At 38.3% G+C, this 23,800-nt stretch overlaps 1 protein-coding gene across 2 annotated transcripts in view; it reads right to left on the reverse strand.

Moving 5' to 3' along the window:
• LOC146480132 (WD repeat and FYVE domain-containing protein 3-like) overlaps positions 1 to 23,762 on the reverse strand; it is a 72,345-nt gene extending 48,583 nt beyond the window's left edge. The window contains exons 1-14 of one of the 2 annotated variants that reach the window (XM_085109978.1): positions 22,832 to 23,762; positions 19,524 to 19,874; positions 14,531 to 14,586; positions 13,421 to 13,665; positions 12,561 to 12,715; positions 11,335 to 11,589; positions 10,321 to 10,527; positions 9,281 to 9,378; positions 7,447 to 7,902; positions 6,710 to 6,924; positions 3,215 to 4,575; positions 2,503 to 2,768; positions 1,930 to 2,142; positions 596 to 847 (exon numbers count right to left, since the gene is read on the reverse strand). In XM_085109978.1, coding sequence (XP_084966104.1) covers positions 596 to 847; positions 1,930 to 2,142; positions 2,503 to 2,768; positions 3,215 to 4,575; positions 6,710 to 6,924; positions 7,447 to 7,902; positions 9,281 to 9,378; positions 10,321 to 10,527; positions 11,335 to 11,589; positions 12,561 to 12,715; positions 13,421 to 13,665; positions 14,531 to 14,586; positions 19,524 to 19,874; positions 22,832 to 23,609 — 4,908 coding nt within the window. In that variant the 5' untranslated portion in view covers positions 23,610 to 23,762. The remainder of the gene's footprint in view (positions 1 to 595; positions 848 to 1,929; positions 2,143 to 2,502; positions 2,769 to 3,214; positions 4,576 to 6,709; positions 6,925 to 7,446; positions 7,903 to 9,280; positions 9,379 to 10,320; positions 10,528 to 11,334; positions 11,590 to 12,560; positions 12,716 to 13,420; positions 13,666 to 14,530; positions 14,587 to 19,523; positions 19,875 to 22,831) is intronic. The other variant, XM_085109976.1, reaches the window with a different exon arrangement.
• Positions 23,763 to 23,800: the final 38 nt, after the last annotated feature.

A 23,800-nucleotide genomic window follows, 5' to 3' on the forward strand; every position in this document is an offset into this window, starting at 1 on the left:
GTCATGAATGGCACTGTTTGTACTTCAACATTATTTTGCAAATTCAAATGAAATTTGATGAGTAATTTCTTAGAAATAGATTTTGTGACAAAAGTTAACGCTAAAAGTCACGATGTTTCGACCTCTCCGAGGCCATTTTCAAGTGCGAGTAAAACATAAAAAACTTAGCATAAACATATTACAAACAGTTAAGAATCGGTAAGAATGTTATGAATGCTAAAATGTGATCAAACATGTCAATGATAAGTATTTATAAAGTTAAAATAGGACATAAAATAATGAAACAATGAAGTAATAATGAGGCTTGTTAAGAACTGATATAAACAAATCATAAATCGGAAATCGGAAGCCACCTGAGGGAGCAGCACAATATGGCCCAAAACGACATTGCGTGAAGTTTTAAAGTTTTAAGAAAGTGTCAGAACAAACTTGATTGTCTTATTTTTGAAATGCTTTTCATCAAAGAACTGAAACCAAAACTAAACAAACAGTGTGATTCCTCTCCACCTTGGAGAGGTCGAAACTTCGTGACTTTTTAGCGTTAACTTTTATCACAAAATCAAATGAAAGTTTTGATCAAATCCAGGTCACTTACCACTCTGAGTTGACCTTCAGGGCAGGGAGCCTGGAAGCTACCAACATAGTTAGGTCCCAGTCTATACATTTCTTCTGCAGTTGTACCGGACAGTGGTTCTTCAATCAGGTGGGTGGGGCCAAGTCTCCATTGCAACCGTGAACATCTGCGGTACCTGGGGTTAGGAGGGGTGCCGACATAGGCAGAGATGTATGGAGCCACACTGACTAGAGTAGCATCAGGACTAGCAGCTGCGGCTTGGATGTACTTCAACTGAAAAGAATGATAGTGAGTCAAGAATAATTAGACTTCAAAAACTAATTAATAATTCATAAGTCCAATGACTTATCAAATGGTCGATAATACATCATGTGCACGATAAACCTCCTCCTTATTAGTATGTGGTGTTTTTCTCATATGCTAATTTCCAATGTTCACAAAAGCATAATTGTTATGAACTCTATTGACACACTTTTCCAGGAATGTGTTTGAAGCCGTTCAAAAAACTTGCAGCACGTGTTTTATCAGGTCTAAAACCACCCGGCTGTCCCTTGTGGTTTTAAATCCAATAAAACTCTCCTGCACGTTTTTTAAACATTAAATAATAATATTACTCAAATATAACTGTTTTGGCAAAGGTGTGGAGCTTGCTGGACTTGAAGATCAGTGGCTTGCGCCCTAGTCTTTTCATCATGTTGCTTGCTTAGTCAAGAAATTTTACTCCATACTGCTGTTTTGACAACAAGTGGAGTGATGTTCAAAGTCATATGAAAAGAGGGTGTCTTGTGTCTACTTTCTGGTTAATGATCATACTTGTTATGTAGTACTGCTAACTAAAGACTTCTTTATAAAGTTCACATAGACTTGCAATCTTATTTGTATGATAAATACTTTCACAACCTTAAGGACAGTGAGATACTCGGGTATTTTATGGGTAGTGCCAAATAATACAGGGATATTTTTGTGCAATTTAAAACTATGTGGAGAAAGCAGACCTTAGCAAGTGCTCTTGGTATCCAGAAAGAACATTTGGGGTAACCATGCATTTTTCAGAGATAAGAAAGCTTCAATTTGGAGAAAAATGCCATACATTGCTTTGTATTTTACTGCTTTTTAGCATAATAATTGTTGCTTAATTATTTCTGAAAAATGCGTGGTTACCCCAATTTTCTTTGTGGATTTCGATAGTCCTTGTTAAGATCTACTTTTTCGGTATAGTCATAAACTGCACAAAAATACCTCTGTATCGGTAGGCACTATCCTTTAAAGGAACTTTCCACAAAAACTCTTATTAAAAGAAATGTTTACAGGATTTGATGCACCAAGAAAGGGTTGCGACATTAGCATCTGCTTACTCTGCAAGTGGCCACATGTTTGCCATCCACAAACAAGGCACACGTGCTATTCCTTATCAGTGCCTTGTTAAGGACGACCATCACATGGTGCCATCTCCCTTCCTCCAACAACTGGTTGCTAAGAAACCTGGCTTCTGTGCGCTCACGTTCCCGATGGGCTTGCATGACTGCTGAGTCAGCATCACCTGCGCAACTGCTTTCATCAGTACAAACCTAATGTAAATATAGTAAAAGATTAGTCAATTTCTGGTAACCACCAATGCAAAATGAAGATGAAGTCAGGCTAGTTTACTTAGATGGTAAAGCCTGGTTCACACTATTGACATACTGACATTATTAATGACATGGACATAATGACAAAAAGAAAAGATCAGTTTTTTCTTTCAATTGTCATTATGTTTCTGCTAAGTAATAATAATTATAATAAGTAATAAATGTTATTTAACCAGGGTGACCTGACTTCAGCATAAAATGCTGATATCAATAAGGGCCCTGCAAAAATAAAGAAAGAGCCTAAAAAGCCTAAATACAGCCAAAAACTTTAAAATGCCATAAACAGTATAAATTACACACCACAAGCATTCGATCTTTAGCTGAGATACTCAATGTCAAGCACGGAACATCTGGGATCTTTTCAGTGCCACTACGGAACTGTCTCATAATGGTCAACAGCCTGACAGGATGTGAGTCTTCTGTGGTATTGCTGTACTGATCAATACAAATCCATGACACAAACGTTAACCCAGCTTGAGGGGGGAACATTCTTTCCCCCACCCCAACCCCCGGGACTCCACCTATCACCGCTGCAGGAGCCATGACTGAGCTAACAGTAACAATGCCTGCAAAGAAATCAAATTTATATCAAGTTAATTAACATTTATCATAAGATTATTATACATTTTGCCCACTACCGTATATATTCGATTAACCGCCCTGGGCGCTTATTTAATTTTGGTACCATGAGAGTGGGTGCTTATAATCGAGGTGGGCCCTTATTTGAGAGTGGGGGCTTATTATTTTCCCAACATTTTCAACAAGCAAGGACATTTTCAGAGAATAACAAAGCAAGAAATAACAAGTTTATTTCGCTTCAACAAGAGAAAATTAAGTGCAAAAGCGAACTTGAACAAGCCTTAAACAATATAAAAGTTTATTGACTACTGTATCTGAAACCAATAATTAATAGACAGAACGGTGAGTGAGGAGAACAAGCATGCTGACAGTGGGGGTTACAGTTTAGTAGAGAAACAGTCATGTAGTATGTACAACTGGAGATGAACCTTACCAGCTGAAACCTGTGGAGCAATGGCTGGTAAAAACAGACAGCCAAACCCATCCACACTCATGTCAAACTCCACAAATGATGGACAGTCACTTGCACCATGTGCTCGTGCATCCCTTGGTGTAGTCATGGAAACCATGCATTTGACGCGAGTAAGAGGCACAGCCCCTCCACCGAGTGACTGACATGGTAGTTCCTCCTCCTCCTCCTCCTCCTCGTCTTCTTCCTCCTCATCCTTAAAATCAACATCTTCCGCATTCTCATTTTCCTCATCTAATGACACAGATGTTTGCTGGTTAAAGTTACTGCTGCTACCTGTGGGGTCTAACGAAGGTTCTGCAAGCTGTAATGAAAGTCTCATACTGATGTCATCATAGCTCATGTCAGTAGCTTTCTGTGGGGTATCTGTGGAACTCAAATTATTTTCTTCATTTGGAGTGCCTGTTGCACTACCAACAATTTCAAAGTTTGATGTCCCTGGAGTGCTACCACTAGTTTCTGTACTTGGTGTGCCTGTGGTACTACTTGGAGTACCTGTGGCCCTGCCAACTGCATCTCTATTGGACAAGCTTTCATTGTTGTCTGACCCACCCTCAATGCTTGCTCCAGAATGTTTCTTTTCATGTGTGACTTCATTAGACCCATTAGCTACGTTTTCACTACCTTCCCCTTTTACGTCCAAAATAACTGTGTCTTCTCCTTGGTCAATGCAAGACACAACTTGATCTGTGTTGCCAATCGTGTCGATATCTACTCCATCAACTTCAGCTGACATAAGATCTTGTTGCTGATCATTTGTCTCCACAGTACCCTGGTTGTAAGAGTTTAAGTCATTAATTGAGTCAGAGTCAATGGGATGATCAAAGTTGTGTTTCCTGGCAGTCGATTTATGCCTTCGTGGTGGGCGTTGTGGTGGCGTGTCATCATCTGGATCACTAGCAAATGGAGGACTAGAATCTGCAGTTGTTTTTTCTGGAATGTCTTTTGTCACAATCAGATATTCATCCTCGTCAGAGTTGGATTCCACATCTGAACATGACTCTGAGCTTGGGACTAACATACTGAGCATCACGTCTCTGAAAGTTAAGGTATTAGGAGGTGTATCTGACGTTGCTGCATCAGAGAGTCGTCTGCTAATGATGTCAGATACTTTCCTTGGTGTTACATCAGAGGCCTTCCTAAATGACTCACTCATCAACTCATTGTCAAATGGGTCATTGTTTGGAAGAACTTCATTTTGCCCTTCCTCAACTTCTTTTTCTTCTGCAAGCGTATTCTCATTCAAGTTTGTTTCATCCAGACTAAATTCATCTGAAGCTTCAAGGGATTGGCTGTAAAGTGGTGATCCAAGTCTTAGAAAATCCCTACGATGGAAAAAAAATTACAGAAAAAAACGCTTGTCAGATACAAAGCAAGTTAAGGTATTGCATCTGGTCTGGTTAACTCTCAAACAAAAACACACACAAAAAAAGGTTCACTTGGGTGAACTCAAGTTACTTCGCATCTGCAAACTTTCAGACACAACAAACTGACAGGCTGAACCTCATAAAAAAAGAATACAGACCAGTTAATCTTTGCTCAGTGACAAGCCTGTTTACAAAGTGTTGCCTTGCTGAAATACCTGCCATTTTTCAAGTGTCACAGCGGATCTTACAGACTTTTTGTATCATCATCACAGCTACCATTACTCAAAAGCAGCTACTAGATTGAGTTTCATTTTTCGAGGTATACAGTAAAAACCCATGTATAAGAACCTAGAATTTTTGGGTTCAGGCTGAATGGGTTCTTATATTTTGGGGTAGTTTTTCCGAAGTCAGGCTGATTAGGTTCTTAGTAGGTTCTTATTTGTAGGATTTGTCATAGTGATACCATTCAGAGAACTACTGTCATTTGTATTTTAAACAGCAAAAATGCCAAGCCCTGTTTTATAAGCAATAATAAATTAAGTATCATAGGCTACCATATCTACAGTTGTATTTGATAATCATGTAAATGTTAAACAGCAAAAAGACCTGTCTTGTTTGCTTAATTATTCCATGCTGTAAAGAACAAAACATTTTGGGCTATTTACAGAATTTACAGTGAATGTTCACATAAATTTAAATAAAAAACAAAAGCTCATCATGTTCTAACAAGAAATCAATCAAACATTATCAATATAAATATAAATATAAATAAAAACAGCAAAAATCCAGTATTTTGGCTATAAAACAAGCATGTTTTTTTTGTATAAGAACCTATTTTTCTTTGCCAGGCTAAATAGGTTCTTATATATTTGGGTATTGAAATGCCCAATTTTAGCCTGTAGGTTCTTATACGCGGGTTTTTACTGTAGTGATGTACTGTTTAGCAACTGGTTAAACATCTGTGGCTCATGACCTTATAGCCTCAGTCTGTGTTTTGTGTTATTTCTTTAGACAACAAACTTTGCTCTACACTATCTCCTTTTGCAGAAGTGTATAAGTGGGCACCAGCTGGGGGTAACCCTATGATGCACCAACATATCAGTGGTTTCATTAGAAGGGAGCAACTGGCAGTTTACAGGTGTCTATTTGAACTCACACCACAACCTATTTTGTCTCGATTTTCTCTTAATGCTTATGAGAACAGTCTCAAACTGCTGCTTAATTTGGCTAGCTCTGACAACTACTTCGAAAGTTAATTGAAACCCCTGACATACACTGTATCCCATTCAAGGGAAGTATTAGGCGTAAGCAATATTAGCTGCTTCCTGCCAAGATTGAAACAGATTATTATTAGCTCTGGCTACAGGTCACCTGCTGCTTGTGTGTGATTTTACGTTTACCTTACTGCAAGGGCCCAGTTGTTCGAAAGCCAATTAACTCTAATCCCTGGTTACAAATTAACCAAGATTAAGATGTCATTCGTTAAAAATGACTTTGGAATTTTAAGCTAATAGCAAAGAAAAGTGAATGTCAAAACAAAAAAAAATCTTTTCAAAAAATCTTTATTGATTAGTAATTAAACTTAAATCAAAGCCCATGTTAACTCAGGATTAGCTTAACTGTGCTATGAACAACCAGGCCCTGGTTTTTGTCAGCCTGAAGAATATTATCAGGCATGATAATGTGATCAATTTGATGATGAAAATTACGGGTAGAATCATATTTAAGACAACATTTCGGTGTCCTCATGACACCATCATCAGGTCAAAATATAATATTCAACAGATAACAAGAATATTAATGTGCAAGTTCAAGTTCTTCACCTAACCTCAAGGGACTAAGAACTTGAACAGTTTGAACATTAATATTCTTGTTATCTGTTGAATATTATATTTTGACCTGATGGTGGTGTCATGAGGACACCGAAACATTCTCTAAATATGATTCTACCCGTAATTTTCATCATCTAAAGAATATTATTTTTTATTTGTATGAAACAGGACCTAACTAACTTGAGAAAAGATAAGATCACAACAAGTCACTGCATGAATTTAAGAGTCATTTTTGAATGAGATCTACACACAGCCTGTACCTCAACACTGTTGGAGTTAACGACTGTGAAGCAAGTCTCTCAAACATTCTCTGAAGAGGTGCATGTAATGGATGTTCCTCAGTGATAAGGGCTGCTTCGCATCGGTCAAGAATCTGTTGAGGAAGTCCTGCTTCACACATCACCTGTTGGTTATGCTCGCACTTCAACAAGTTCTGTAGATTACTGATCCAGTACAGCTGCAACTCCAAACATCCCTGAAAAACAAAATGTATGTATGAAACATTAACTGCCTGCCTGAGTCTACTTGAAGTCTATACAACAGTTTATTAGATCAAAACTTCTTAACTCTGGTTTTTAAAGGAAATAACAGCAGGGTAGAGGGAGGAGAAGATGCCATTAATATTACTGGAAAAAAACTGAAAGGTATCAGAACAAATAATTTTTTGGGTGTAGCTCAAATTCATTCTGGTCCCTAATATACTGTAAAGGGTACCAAATCAGTCAGCTGGCAATAGTTCCTATCATTTTTCTCAGCTGAGTACCCTTAAAGCTACCACCGTAAGATAAGGATCCACGTATTTTCCAAAAACTTCTGATCCAAAGTTTTCAACCACCCGGCACAGCTTAAGACATCAAGATACTGAGATACAGCTAAGCGCCCATAATACTTTAATTAAATCGCATAATGCAGTTTACTGGGTCTTTTTTAAGCTTAGGAGAGGTTTGAAACACCAGCAAAAAATCATTGTCAAAATTAGTATAATTATATAATTTACCTCGGACAAAACAGTACCATTCATTTCTGAAATAGCTGGAAGTAGATCAACTGCAGCCGTCACAGCTCCAGGATGGTAAATGTATGGAATACCAAGACCGTTTCTCCCAGCAAGTGCACCATCTACCTCCGGAGGAGGTACAATGCTTGTTCCACTTTTTAAACCAAACGAATCTGTCGCCATATCAAAAAGATTTTTCAACATCTCATTTGTGGCAAACAGCACAGAAGAAGGATCAATTTCCAGTAAGCCTTCGAACGACACTGAAGACCTTATAGACTCAACACTAGCCTGTGTTGTCAGTGACGCATTATGTCCTGATGGTGCGAATTTCTTTTCACAATGTGTCCATTTCTTTCTGTTCTCCTCCCCAGTGGTATACATTGGAATATTGAAAGTATCCAATGAGAAACACCCCAGCAAGCGTATTGTGTCTGAAAGCCCTCGGAAACGGATCTGTAATTAATAGCAATAATTAAAATCAATACAGTCGAACCTCCGCTAACAGACACCTCCCGTAGGCGGACACCTCTCATAAGCGGACACTTGCTCATGTTCTCAGCTACATACAAACACTACATTTTTAACCTCTCTAATAAGCAGACACTTTTTCTGGTCCCAAGGGTGTCCGCTTACGGGTGGGTTGACTGTACACCGGCTCTTACAGTTGAATTTGCTGTAGCACACACAGTTTTCAATAAGGCATTACCCTTGCCAAGATCTTCTCTTGTCGCATATTCACAAACAAACACAAATACCTTAGTTTACAACAAACAAACAACAAACAACATGTATTAAAAACAGAGAGTTACAAGTTAGGTATATACCTACCCGCAAATAGGTAAAGCTAGTCGAGACGGGTAGGTATCACTATATTAAACTAAATGCAAATAAATTTTGGTGTTTACAAATTGACATTAACAAAGTTTACAAAGCAATAGCAGCAACTAAAATAAAACTTATAAATAAATAAGTAGTAAACAAATAAGTGAATATACAGAACAAAAAAGGATTCGCAAGCTATATTGACAGAAATTACAGGATTGTTACAAATTTATAAGCTTTTGATTATTTCAAGAATTGAAGAAGGTGTAAGGTAAGCATTTTCTTTTTTTAAAATGTTGATTTATTTAATATTTCATGTATTTGTTTTTTTAATTATTTTATGCTGTCAGACTTTCTAATATTATCAGGTAAAGAATTCCATAGCCATGTGCCAAATCGAGAAAATGAATTCTTTAGTTGTTCAAGTTTGAATTAGTCAGCACCATCCAAAAGAAATCAGAGTTTCTCAGAAGCGCCGTCCTTAAATGATATTTTTCAGACAGTCGATCACCTCACAGAGCTAGACAGTGCAGTGCCCAGTTGCTCGAAGCATGGTTAGCGCTAACCCGGGTTAAACACCATGACAACCTATAGGTTTTAATACCTCTTAACCAATGGTTAGCGCTAACCATGCTTCGAGCAACTCAGCCCAGGTGTACTAGGTTTTCATTATAAGTGGGAATTCAAATTTCAACAACTATAGGTTAAATTAACAAATTTTGATGGTAAACCTGGGGGCCAAATTCACAAAGCCAGGCTCTTATCTTAAGATGTGTCTTTTTAAAAGTATTGTTTTATAACATTATACTATAGTTAAGAAACAATTTTTAGGATATATCTTTAACTTAGGATTGCTTAATGAATCAGGCCACTGAAATGCAACTTTTCACTTTATGTAGGGCTGGCATATTAATACTGGTCCTTCATCTGCATTTCAAAAAAATCTGGATCAATGGGTATTAAAGCACAGTGCTCAATACTGCTTGGGCTACCTGTCTTGAGATCATACCTCATCCATGAAGTTTTTGTTGGCTGGATCATCTTGAATGGCAGCTGTCAATACATAAAAAACAGTCCGCAAAAGATGGAGGATCTCTTTCCGGTCAACTGAGAGAGGAAATAGAACAAAGTTACCGGTAACAGTCAGCGAGGAGAGAAATCGTGCCACACAACCAATAAGAAGCTGTTGAATTGCGTTACAAGCTGGAAGTTAATGCTTATTGCCGGTTTACTAATAATTACGGCATAACAAATTAAAATTGAAACAATTCACTGAATGATGTTAAGAGTTTGACGTTTTGTAGAAGATTCATAATAATATTAAAGAAACAACTTGCCCAAGTCTCAGGTCTATGCAGTCTCCCCTACTTGAGTTATTTGTACAAAATAATATTCCACACAAATTTATAGACCTCAGTACAGAAATGCCACATTTGATGTGCCCCTACGACTGGGACACAAACATGGTGGCCAGAAATCAAAGCAAACATCTGGAATCCACTTTTGCTGTAAAGGCATTAGTTTTCTCTCGTAAATTAGTACACATCCGCATCCACAGTTAAAAAGGCAGCACTTTCTCCACAGTTATTTATAAAAGACCGTGAGTGTTGGTCCGGCTGGGGTTTGAACCCACGACCTCCCGCACGGTAATCCGGTACTCTACCAACTGAGCTAACCGGTCAGCTGGTCAGCTAACCAAAAAACCCATGGTCTTATATCTGAAGGCAGGAGCTTTCAGTGCATTATCACAAGGAGTACCTGAGATTTAAGGGACTAATATTTGGGGGAAGGAAGAGAGCCTCCATTTAGAATTTTCTGGTAAGTATTTTAAACCCATTTGACACAATATGACCACTCTAAAATCGCAAGGCACAGATAACAAATTGCATATAATTATATGTAAGGATATCCCAAGGTTCATTTCAAGAAGATGCATAATGATATGAAATCAAACATCTCAAATTTCAGTTGCTACATACATGTCCATGTAGATCTAATGTTGCGATTTGATCTGTCTGATATATATTTTTACTTTCAACTATTTCTCACCATTCTTCCAAGCAGGAGAGATGGGGTCAGCCAGACTTCCCTCCATGTTGATCAATACTGACATGACGTACACAAACCCTCCAACCTCCCTAAACACTGCTCGCGTCCTGGGGTCAAGGTCAAACACCTTGAGCAAGGCATCTAACACATCTGACTTCAGTTTGACCTCTGACTGTGGTGTTGAGTGCATAAGGCTTAACAGAGTACCTAAAAAAGCAATACAAATTTGTAGGTAAATTTCAGAGCCATCTGTACCTTAAAGTGCACCTAAACCCCAATTTTTTTTTTTTTGCTTAAATTTGGGGGTTAGGTGCACTTTAAGGAGGCTTGTAAGGGTTTTCACTGTTGTAGTGTTTGTGAAATGATTAAAGATTACAAAAAAATTGCGTGTGATCCTTAGGACAAACTTATATAAACACCAGTCTCTGTTACCCAAGTGTTGGGGGTTAAGGCTAGTTCTGACATCATAGCAGTTACCATGGCAACAGGTCAGTTTTTGGCAAATTATCTAAAAAATTAAGTCAGTGACCTATCATGATTTTTATTGCTTTGTTGGAAAGCACCCTGAATTCATTTACTCCTCTGGCAATGTGACAAAAAGTTATTTAGTAGATCTGTGCGCATGACTTTTGATCAATTTGATTAATTGAGCTAACCCGTAGACCTTAGCTATTTTGTGGGTGGGTTACCCGTGTGCACGTAGCTAAAAACCCCTCAGAGCCTCCTTAAAACTGAATATAAGTCCAAGAAAGCAAAAATTACCTGCAACATATACACAAAGTCTAACCAATGTGTAGTTCCAGAAAAAATCCGTACCCACCCCATGAAAGGTCATGAATCAGAAATTCCTAGGGGGAGGCGGGTGTTAAAAGTCAAAATTTGACAAGCAAAGTATGAAGCTAAACTGGAACTTCCTAGGGAGAGCAGGGTGCAAAACAAATAAATTAGTTCCATGGGGGGGGGGGGGGGTATGGATATTTTCTGGTACTGCACAATGTGTAAACATCTCTTTACCTAGGTCATCATTCCCTCCACTAAGTATCAGTTCCCTTATGATCTTCAAGGCTTCAGTTCTAGACGTAGAGTACGGAACAATGTTTTGGACACATCGTGCTCCACCACATTCACGGAACATGGCAGCATTTGCGGAGTTATTTTCCAGCAGAAGTCTGAGGCAGCCCATCAGAAGAAATGGATAATCCCGAATGAGGCTTTCTTCTTCATCAAATGCACTCACATCCGGCTCTGAAATGGCCTTCGTTGATGTTTCTAGTTAGAAAAGAAAACAAATTAATTTCATACCTGCTTCACCAATGGCTGTTATAAATACAATGTTGTAAGCCCAGGTCCAGGGACTGGTGTTATTATGTGGTTGTTACCTTTCGGTATGGCAATTGGTGGTAGAGTGAAAGCTTAAGCTTCACTATACACAGTAAAGGAACCTGAATCAATCTAGTTTTAAAAAGTGCTTCTCAAGACTGTTTACATCATTGAGAGCTTGACACCACAGAAGTGTTAAAGTCAACAAAAGTGTTTTACCATTAATAGTAGTAAGGTTCCTGAAAAACAGTATTAAAGGCTTTCTACCCTATGGTAAATGTGAAGTGACCTTGCCTAGTGAGGAATACAATATTAATCATATAGTCTCCTCTGGCACTGTTTATTATTCTGTATATATATAAGACACTTTTAATTTAATATTGAATTAACCCTTTAAACCCTAATATCAAAGACAAAATTCTCCTATCTTATTCCCACACTTTTCTTAGAAAAGTACTGGGGAGAAGTTACTAAAATATCAACAAAATTTACCTTGGGCGATCATATCCTTAATTCTCATGACCTTAGGGGTTGTATAAGCATTGACATTACACAGAGAAAATTAATGCTGATCACTTTTAGGGCTTAAAGGGTTAAACACTTCTGCATCAGTGGATGAAATCCTTATATGCAAGTGTGATCACTCAAATCAAACCTACTGAGTGCTGTGAAAGGTGATTCTAACTTGTGAGTCTGTGGGAGAAATCCTAAAGTGTGACAATTCAGGAATGAGCAGTACTTTCCTATGGTACGGTGCTGTTCATTATTCTGTGAGAGGTGTTTCCAACTTTTAATTCTGTGGGTGAAATCCTCAAAATTATGTGACAATTCAAATGAAAGCTGTTTAGTTAGTGAACAGTCTTCTTTCTTGATGTTAATAATTAATAATTTGACACTTTCACTCAATCTGCTTCACATACCATCATATTTTTCCTTTAAACCATCAGCATACTGTTTCAGGCAATTTGTAAGCACCTCCAACACCCCTACATCGCTGAACACTTCCTTGTACTTAGGATCAAAACTCACAATGCGAATAAGAAAGCAAAGCGCAATTTGATGGCAGTCTGACACACTAGGGAGAAAACAAAATAATGAATATATTATGTTTTTAAACAGAGTGAAGCCATTCAAATGTACAAGACAGGGGAGACTTGTGGTGAACCATAAAACCCTTCTTATTTTACCTCGTACTTTACATTATTAGTAGTTCTCAGGTCACCTCTGCAATGGGTATTTTGTTTTCAGATTTTAGGAGCGATCTTTTTGAAACTGAAATTCCGTGTATTCTGTTATTCCTAAACAGGAATAAAAATAGCTAGAATAGCCCCCAAAAAATGCACCCTAAGGCTTAGTTTTTGTGATGTCATCACTTTAGTAAAAATAAAATTCTTTCTTTATTCGCATTGTAAGTAAATGGAATGACTTGCCAGGATATATTGTACATGCCGAATCATTATCTACTTTTAAGAGTAGACTTAAAATTTACTTGAATATTGATTGAATCAATAGCCAATGAATTTTACCAAGTTCTAGAAATTTTAAAATATTTTTGTAAGTTTTTAGTTAGGGAAATTGTTTTTATACAGGGCTAACCTCATGATTTGCCTATTCAGGATGTTTTTGTATTTGACATGTGTAATGTTATGTTTATAACTTATGTTATGCTATGCTATGCTACACTATGCTACGCTACCTTACGATACGTTACGTTACGTTATGTTATGTTATGTTACATTATGTAAGACGAATACTCTATGGAAACCACATATGACCTTACCTCTTGTTCTTAAACAGTAGGCTGACAGAGATCAGCTCAGGACAAGGGACCCAGTTTAAGTTACAAATCACAAGTTCCAGCAATTTAAAAATTCTTTCCTGTACTTCAGTATCCTTCTCGGGTGCCTTTTCAACAAACAACGATAATGTGTGTTGGGGCTCAAGGATGAAATAGTTTGCATTATCGGAACAGTAGATGTTCTTAACACAGTCCAAAATATTGAGACAGAGAAGTTTGTCTGAGGCCTGAAAGGAAGGAAATAAGAAAAAATTAGGGATGGTGCCTACTTTTTTTACTGCGTATACGTTCTGTGCATCTCGAGATACTTGGGTTTCCTATGGGTGGTGCCTACTAATACAGGAATATTTTTGCGCGGTTCAAAACTATGTATAGAAAACAGAACTTAGCAAGTGCTCTTGGTATTCAAAAAGAAAATTGAGGGTAGCCACCCATTTTTCAGAGATAATAAAGCTTCAATATGGAAATAAAAAAGGCCATACATTGCTTTGTATTTTACTCGTTTTTTGAATTACAGTTGCTTAATTATCTCTGAAAAATGTGTGGTTACCCCCAATTTTCTTTCTGGATTCCACTGTCCTTAATGAAATACCAACAAATTGTAAGCAAGTATTGGGTGAGTACATAGCTCTACATCTTTTCACAAACAGGTATGGAAAGAGTAAATCCAATGTTGATGAAATATCATGCAGGGCACAGTTATTCAAAGCCCGATTAAGCTAATCCTGGGTTAACGTGAACTTTGATTCGGGTATATTTACTAATCCGTAAGGATTACTCCAAAAGACTTTTGTCCCTTAGTTTTGCCTCAGACTTTTCTATACCATTAGCTTAAAATGAGCCTTAAAATCGTTTTTAACTGGTTAACTTTTAATCATGGATTAGCGTTAATCGGCTTTCGAACAACCCGGCCCAGGTCTGTAGTATGCAGCAGAAGCAGCATACCCCCCCTCCCCCCCTCAAGCCCAGTTTGGTACAGCCCTTTTTTCCCTGGATGGGATACTTGTCATCACAAAAAAAACCATTTCAACCATTTGTTATCTAGAATAATTATGTACCCCACAAAAATTATGACCAGTAAGATTGCTTTACCTTGAGAAAAACAGTTTGTAGAACTTGAAATGCTTCAATATTTCGGACACTGATCCCTGGATGAAAAAAAGATTAAAATATTATTTAAATTACTCCTCCAATAAAAAAGATAATTTTTCATTTAATGACTAAATAAATAAAATTATTTTAGCCAAAAATGAGTCATAACCATCCTAACCAAGTTTGACTGTGGCATGTCTCGCCATTCAAAGAGCATACAATGTACAGGGATGACGGGGAGCAGGGATGGCGCAGTGGTGAGAGCACTCGCCTCCCATCAATGTGGCCCGGGTTCAATTCCCGGAGTTGACGCCATATCTGGGTTGAGTTTGTTGTTGGTTCTCGTCCCTGCTCCGAGGGTTTTTCTCCGAGTACTCTGGTTTTCCTCCCTCTACAAAAACCTGCATTTCCAAATTCCAATTCGACCTGGAAACAGTGGACGAATAGCCACTCTGTGAATGTGCCACTGAAATTCCCATTTATTCATTATTTATTTTATTTGCTTACTAAACACCATAATATTCAACTCTGGAGAAACAAACAATTCATACAGTGCACCTGGTTAACCTAATTCAGGAATCTTTCTTGCACGTGGAAGCTTCGAGCCTGATAGGTCATACACCACCAGGCATGAGAAAATTGCACACTTTTTTGCACAAAAAAATACATCACTAAGATTTGTTCTTTAATTAAGCATATGAGAGGAATCACATATGAATCAAAGTCACTCCCAAAACTCAAGTGCCAAATTCCTGTTAAAGTTAATTGCAGCTGCTGTACTTTTTGGCAGGAGGTATGGCATCTGAATTCGAACTAAATATGGCTAAATGTAAATTACTAGGTAAAGTTAATTTCAAGCTAATGCATTCAGCATTCTCCCTATCAAGCATTCTGTAACCTGCTGGGTGATCTCAGGGGTTTGTTACTTGTCTTGTGATTTACCTCACATCTCACGCTGGCATTAGCAGCTAATCATTGCAGATCTCTAGTTGCTTTTGCTCTAAAGCAAATCTAAGTGGATTCTGGCTCCCAGCGCTCCTGCCCTCTTGTGTTTTGGGTGTCCGTAAGTAGGGGGTCAGGTGAGAATTTTTCACTAATAGACCCTTCTCCAAAATCGCGGCAACAGATTTGGATGAGTTAAAATTCAACTGAATGAAAAACTGATACCAGCACCGGAAAGAGCACCTTCAGTTTAGTAACCTTGCAAAGTTTCAGCATATTAGGTATTATATCAGCTTAGGAAATGTAAGATGAAATTTGACAAATTTATAGATGTTTGTATGACTGGGGGTATACATCATATGTTGTAGGTTAAAATGAATACAGGTTAAAATGATTTCAACCTAGTTTGATTTGTATGTTTCCTTTGTTTTAGATGTAAATTACCCAACCTTAACAAAGGAAAATACAAATCAACCTAGGTTGAAATCATTTTAACCTGGATTCATTTTAACCTGCAACACATACCCCCAGTCATACAAACGTCTGTAAATTTTTCATTTTTCAACTGACATTTTCTCAGCTGATATTACACCTAATATGCTGAAACTTTGCAGGGTCACTAATAAAAGTAAAAGTGCTCTTTCTAGTGCTGGTATATGTTTTTAATTGAGGGTTGTCCAATATAGACAAACTGATACGGTCTGAAAAAACGGCCTTACGATCCGTACGGTTTGTACAGACCGTAAAGACACTTTTCGGTCCGTAAATTGCATCTCATTAAGGACACTTAGAATATTTCCACGTCTTATGTGAGTGAGGGGCTTGTAAAGTTTGACGATCCGTACGGTCTGTACAGATCGTAAAGGCGCTTTTCGGTCCGTATACGGTCCGTAAATTGCATCTCATTAAGGACACTTAGAATATTTCCACGTGTTATCTCAGAGAGGGGCTTGTAAAGTTTGACGATCCGTACGGTCTGTACAGATCGTAAAGGCACTTTTCGGTCCGTATACAGTCCGTAAATTGCATCTCATTAAGGACACTTAGAATATTTTCGCTTCTTATCTGAGAGAGGGGCTTGTAAAGTTTGACGATCCGTACGGTCTGTACAGATCGTAAAGGCACTTTTCGGTCCGTATACGGTCCGTAAATTGCATCTTATTAAGGACACTTAGAATATTTTCGCTTCTTATCTGAGAGAGGGGCTTGTAAAGTTTGACGATCCGTACGGTCTGTACAGATCGTAAAGGCCCTTTTCGGTCCGTATACGGTCCGTAAATTGCATCTCATTAAGGACAATTAGAATATTTTCGCTTCTTATCTGAGAGAGGGGCTTGTAATGTTTGACGATCCGTACGGTCTGTACAGATCGTAAAGGCGCTTTTCGGTCCGTATACGGTCCGTAAATTGCATCTCATTAAGGACACTTAGAATATTTCCACGTCTTATCTCAGAGAGGGGCTTGTAAAGTTTGACGATCCGTACGGTCTGTACAGATCGTAAAGGCACTTTTCGGTCCGTATACGGTCCGTAAATTGCATCTCATTAAGGACACTTAGAATATTTTCGCTTCTTATCTGAGAGAGGGGCTTGTAAAGTTTGACGATCCGTACGGTCTGTACGGATCGTAAAGGCACTTTTCGGTCCGTATACGGTCCGTAAATTGCATCTCATTAAGGACACTTAGAATATTTTCGCTTCTTATCTGAGAGAGGGGCTTGTAAAGTTTGACGATCCGTACGGTCTGTACAGATCGTAAAGGCACTTTTCGGTCCGTATACGGTCCGTAAATTGCATCTCATTAAGGACAATTAGAATATTTTCGCTTCTTATCTGAGAGAGGGGCTTGTAAAGTTTGACGATCCGTACGGTCTGTACAGATCGTAAAGGCCCTTTTCGGTCCGTATACGGTCCGTAAATTGCATCTCATTAAGGACAATTAGAATATTTTTGCTTCTTATCTGAGAGAGGGGCTTGTAAAGTTTGACGATCCGTACGGTCTGTACAGATCGTAAAGGCACTTTTCGGTCCGTATACAGTCCGTAAATTGCATCTCATTAAGGACACTTATAATATTTTCGCTTCTTATCTGAGAGAGGGGCTTGTAAAGTTTGACGATCCGTACGGTCTGTACAGATCGTAAAGGCACTTTTCGGTCCGTATACGGTCCGTAAATTGCATCTCATTAAGGACACTTAGAATATTTCCACGTCTTATCTCAGAGAGGGGCTTGTAAAGTTTGACGATCCGTATGGTCTGTACAGATCGTAAAGGCACTTTTCGGTCCGTATACGGTCCGTAAATTGCATCTCATTAAGGACACTTAGAATATTTTTGCTTCTTATCTGAGAGAGGGTCATTGCAAAATGATCTCTCACAACGGCTCCTTTAGGAGCCACCAAATCTCACTAAAGTTATTGATCAATACTACCGTACAGTCTACTTGTTCCATAAAATACTAATAGTAATATATAGTATTCTGCATTAGTCGTCAGGAAACACGTTTCCTAATTCCAGCCGATTGTAAGGTTTTGTTTTGTAAGAAACGCATCTTTGGTTTCTCACACTAAAGAACGAAGAAAACACATATTTGATGTATTTTACAGCATCAGCCCCAAGTTTATATTTTGTTTACTTCTAGTGTATTTTCTGTTTCAACGAGAAACGCATCATTTGGTCACTCACGCTGATAGAACGAGGTAAACATGCAGGTTTCCATGGACCCAAAGTTCATTTTGTCCCACTTACTGACGCTTAACGGCGTTCATAAAGAACGCGGGATCCAGCCGATTGTAATGTTTTGTAAGAAACGCATCATTTAGTTTCTCACACTAAAGAACGAAGAAAACATATATTTGTTGTATTTTACAGCGTCAGCCCCTAGTTGATATTTTGTTTACTTCTAGTTTCTTTTCTGTTTCAACGAGAAACGCATCATGCATTTGGTCGCTCACGTTGATAGAACGAGGTAAACATGCAGGTTTCCATGGACTCAATTTTCATTTTGTCCCACTTACTGACGCTTAACAGCGTTCTTAAAGAACGTGGGATCCAGCCGATTGTAATGTTTTGTAAGAAACGCATCATTTAGTTTCTCACACTAAAGAACGAAGAAACATATGTTTGTTGTATTTCACAGCATCAGCCCCTAGGTTATATTTTGTTTACTTTTCAACTTACATTCAGTTTACAGACCGTATACGGATCGAAAAGTGCCTTTACGATCTGTACAGATCGTACGGATCGTCAAACCGTACAAGCCCCTCTCTGAGATAAGACGCGAAAATATTCTAAGTGTCCTTAATGAGATGCAATTTACGGACCGTATACGGACCGAAAAGTGCCTTTACGATCTGTACAGATCGTACGGATCGTCAAACTGTACAAGCCCCTCTCTCAGATAAGACCCGAAAATATTCTAAGTGTCCTTAATGAGATGCAATTTACGGACCGTATACGGACCGAAAAGTGCCTTTACGATCTGTACAGACCGTACGGATCGTCAAACTGTACAAGCCCCTCTCTCAGATAAGAAGCGAAAATATTCTAAGTGTCCTTAATGAGATGCAATTTACAGACCGTATACGGACCGAAAAGTGCCTTTACGATCTGTACAGACCGTACGGATTGTCAAACTTTACAAGCCCCTCTCTCAGATAAGGAGCGAAAATATTCTAAGTGTCCTTAATGAGATGCAATTTACGGACCGTATACGGACCGAAAAGTGCCTTTACGATCTGTACAGACCGTACGGATTGTTTTCAGACCGTATCAGTTTGTCTATATTGGACATGTCTGTTTTAATTTTAACTTATTTGAATTTTCGGCTGCCATTTTGGAGAAGGGTCTATTCGTTTTAGTATGATGGTGCCAGTTGGAAGCTGCAAGCAGGGGTTGTTCCCACTTGCAGGGTTCCCATGGGTACCTTATTGCTATGCCTAAATAGCTCAGGTCACCAGCCACCTTTAAGGCACCAGTGTTATGGCGATGAGTTCTAAAGACAAGTGGACATATTGTCATTAATCTGTTACCTTACAGCTAGAAGACCTACCTCCACCAAGTGGTTCTGGGATCTGAAATGCGGGATCCTGAAATGGTGCACCAATGCTGACGAGGGGTCTTAAGGTCACATGACCTACCAAAACAAGTGATGATACCAAAAGGACAACATTTCTACAAGCTTCACGCGCTTCACTCCCTGTCATCTCACCCAACATCAACAACAATTCTGACAGAAACAGGTAGCCGTGGCAACTTCGGAAATCGGCCAGTAAATAATGGGAAATGTCAGATGAGTCTTTCAGACAACAAACCAATGTGACGATCATTTCTACAAGTTCCAGAGGACTGACTTGCTGGATTTGCCTCATGTTCATGAGACATTGAGCAAAGCATGATTTACCTGAAGAGAAGAAAAAAGCAAATAAATAAAATGAAGCAGTATTGACCTGAATTTTTGAAATTTGAACATAGTTTTGAAATTTACCTGTCAGCTGTGAACATCTCCAACAAGATTTCAGAGTTCCCATAGAAATTTCCCTAGTTTATAAACGCTATAAAGCAATGAATTTTTCTTTACATTACAGCATTAAGTATTTCAAGAATAACAATTGTTTCCTAAGTATTTTGAATCTGTTTTTCAGTTAATGCGTCTTTTTCAGAAAGATTTCCAGAGAAATGTTCAACATTCCATTCACGTGTCGGACATTACAAAGAGACATTCAAATGTTCGTTTCATTCTCGGAAATACTGGTCACACATGACATGGACTGACTGCAATAATAACAATTTAGAGGGTAGGGATCAGAAAGGGTCTGTATTGATTTTAGTTTGGGTTTTAGTTTTTCTCCAATTTTCACAATTTTTGCACCTGATAGCTGACAACACCCAATAAGCATTTTTACAGTTATTTTTACTACAAAAATTTATATCAACATTACTAATGTACGTATATCTTCTGGCTAAACTTTATCTAAATGGGAAGTTATCGAATGAGTTCATCCAAATTCAGTTTTATCTTGGGTATCAAAAATATTAAATTTAAAATGAACTTGGACTAAACCACGGACTATTCGTAATCCATCCTGATTTTGTGAGCCCTTACTACTTTTCCAAATTATGTTAGTTACCATGCCTCCTAGTTTGAGACACCTTGTCCACTTTTAATCACCTCTTTTATAAGCTTCAATCCTGGGCCCAGTTGTTCAAAGCCCGATTAAGCTAATCCTGGATTAATGTGAGCTTTGATTCAAGTTTAATTACTTATCAGTGAAGATTCTTCCAAAAGATTTTTGTCACTCAGTTTCGACTTAGACTTCTCTTTCCTTTAGCTTGAAATTAGGCTTTAAGACCACTTTTAAAGAGCGAGATGAAAACATCGATTAACTTTTAATCCTAGATTAGCGTTAATTAGCTTTCGAACAACCCGGCCCTGGCCAAAAAATAATGGGACGATTTGCAAAATTCATCACAAACTGTCCTCCCCACCCCCCTCCCCCAAGCAACGTTGTTATGCTGCTGTGTTTATCTACAGCCCGAGTGATTCCAGTTGCTATTAACATTGTTTGGGGGAGGGGTGGGAGGGGGGCTTTCCAAAAATTGCAAAGACAGCTTAATCAAAACAAGACGCTTTTCAGAGCGTTTACGTGGGATGCGTTGACTATGTTTAGCACTAGTGGCCTCATTTATTGTACGCCTCACCGATTTTTTAACCTTCCCTCCCTTCGCGATTGAACTAACTGAACAGTTTTAGTCAGAAAGATTGCGTGATATTGAGTTGCGCTACTGGAAATTTTGCCGCCCAAAAATAGTTCCCGCCAGAAAATGTCTTCAGCTGAAAGGAGCACTCTTTTTATCTGAAAAGTTCTCTGCTAATCATAACTTTTTGCATACATGATAACTTGACAACTTTCATTATATTTTTGCTTCTCATACAAAAGTCTTTCGTTGTACCGGGGATTCTATTACAATAACGCTGAATAACGTGGCGTGACTCACGTTTTCTACTCTGGTTATGTAAATAAAAGTGTAAGATTACAATGTAAGATTACAAATTGTTTTCGTTTCATCAAAAAAACGGAAAGAAAACAGGCAAAAAGCTTTCCTAAATGAAAACTTTTAGTAAAAATTGACAATCAAACCTTTAATCTTTTTGTGAAGTGGATTTCAAGTTGCGTTTAAGCATCAAATCGACAAAGTCATGCGATGTGTGTTTTAGCATATCAATGATCTTTCCCCCACGTATTCTGGATGGTTCTACAACTGTCAAACAGAAGCATGATTCCTTCGCTTTGAACTCTCCAATTTCCACCGTTTTCACTGTCGAGTGCTTCTTAGAAGTTATTCTTTCGATTTACTGCTTCAAAAGGGTTAGTTTTCTTTTTGAAAACGGCACATTGGAATCTAAAACATTAAAACAATATGGCCACGCCACTAAAGTCAATCCTTTTCAGTTCCACTGAGAGACCACTAGGACCTGAATAATCACAATAGTAATTAGCTCCCGTCCGATCCCTCCTGACATACACTAAAATATTGCATTCTGATTGGACCGTTTTTGTTAAAGACAATAAGGACAATACGAGACAAAAAGATCCCCTCTAGGAGAAAACTGAATTTGATACATCTAAAACGAGTTAATAATTGAAAGATGCGCATTTGTGGATACAAACGGCCCCCATTTTATAACGTGGGCTGCACAGGCATCCCACGTAATTATGGAGACAGGTTATAGATATGCAGAATAAAAATGTTCACAGACAATGCTACATTGTATTTTGTGTTCTGTCCTGCGTATTTTTGGCCAGGATAAAATTTGTATGTTTGACTGACTGTAAATTTTCAGCTGAAACCACTATGGACAAAAAGAAAATAACCTTATAGGATTTAAAATTATTGGAGACAAAATAATCATAATAAAATAATAAACAGGCTGGAATTGTTTTCATGACAGGCAATAAGTAAATTATAATTATTGCAAACGACCTGCTTCGCAATAATAATTTAGCCCAGTCATGAGTGCAACAAGGAATTTGATCCAATGCCGCAAAAATGTCAGAAGACCCAAGATCACAGAAATTTTTTAATTGAGTTTTGATTACATTTAATTTTGAGAACTGTAAAAAAAACGATGCAAATAATAATATACCTGGTTTTGCTTTCTGGGAAAACAAATATAATATAACAAAAGAAAGTGCTTGAGAAATGCCCCTGTTTGACATAAAAACAGCCAACGCGACAAAAAGATGTGAATTATTCACAACCACTCAAGAATCGTCAAAACATTATCGATGAATAAAAATGTCGATATTGAAGGCGGCATGTTGGAGACAATAACCCAATTAGGCATAGAATACTTACTGTGTAAGTAATGCACAACTTCCCTGTCTAGGCCATGTCGTGTTAAAGTCATTAATATTTCCGAGACGCTACTCCGCCACTGTGCATTGTGTTTCGGAATAGGACAGGAAATCGCTTTGAAAAGCAACGCGAGGTCATCTGTGTGTACAAGCTCACGTGAGGTGGCTGTATAATTGCAGAGTTTTACCAACACTTGAGTGTATAATTTTTGGATTGTCTGAGCATCATCTTGAACGTCTTCACTACTCTTTTCGTTAGTCTTCTCGAGGATGGGCAAATGGTAAAATAAATAAAGGCATTTGACCATGTTCGAGGGTAAACTTGCCGCAACCATGCACTCAACAACAGGGGTATCAGCCGATGCAAGAATATTGAGTGTATTCAAAAGATTCCAACCAGAAACAGTATCCTCAGCTGAATCACGCATAAGAAAAGCGATAATCAGTTTACTCGCAGCATCGTTGGATTGATTAGCTGCTCGGCGACGAATCTCGTTCACCATGAGTCGAGAAACGTGAGCAGCAAATTGGCAAACATCTCCAAACTTCTCCGTCATACTACTCGGCTTCGCGTGTCCAAAAACCTTGCAAAACAAGGGAAGCATCATGTAGAGTTTGGATTCCTGCTCACGGATGGTTAGCGGAACAGGCGAGTGGAGGAATTCCATGAAAAGTTTTCGCAAATGCATCAAGGAAAGCGCTTCATCTTGGTTCGAGCCTTGATGGATGTTTGAGCCTGGTCGTACAGGTCGGCCGACAAGCTTGCGAACAAACTCCATTTTGCGAGTCTTTTAAGACGAATGATGAAAATCTGGAGGTTCTTTTAGATTTTAGGATTCCACGGGAATCAATTCTGCTATAAAAATCGAGGCCATGAGCCAGGATTTCCTGAAGAAACCTCACAAATTACCACAAATTGCCCATTTTCTTGCTTTTTCCCCTTCCTAAAATAATATCAGTTGTGTTCATA

This window comes from Pavona decussata, unplaced genomic scaffold, assembly GCF_977016875.1.
Source record: "Pavona decussata unplaced genomic scaffold, jaPavDecu1.1 SCAFFOLD_55, whole genome shotgun sequence".
NCBI lineage: Eukaryota > Metazoa > Cnidaria > Anthozoa > Scleractinia > Agariciidae > Pavona > Pavona decussata.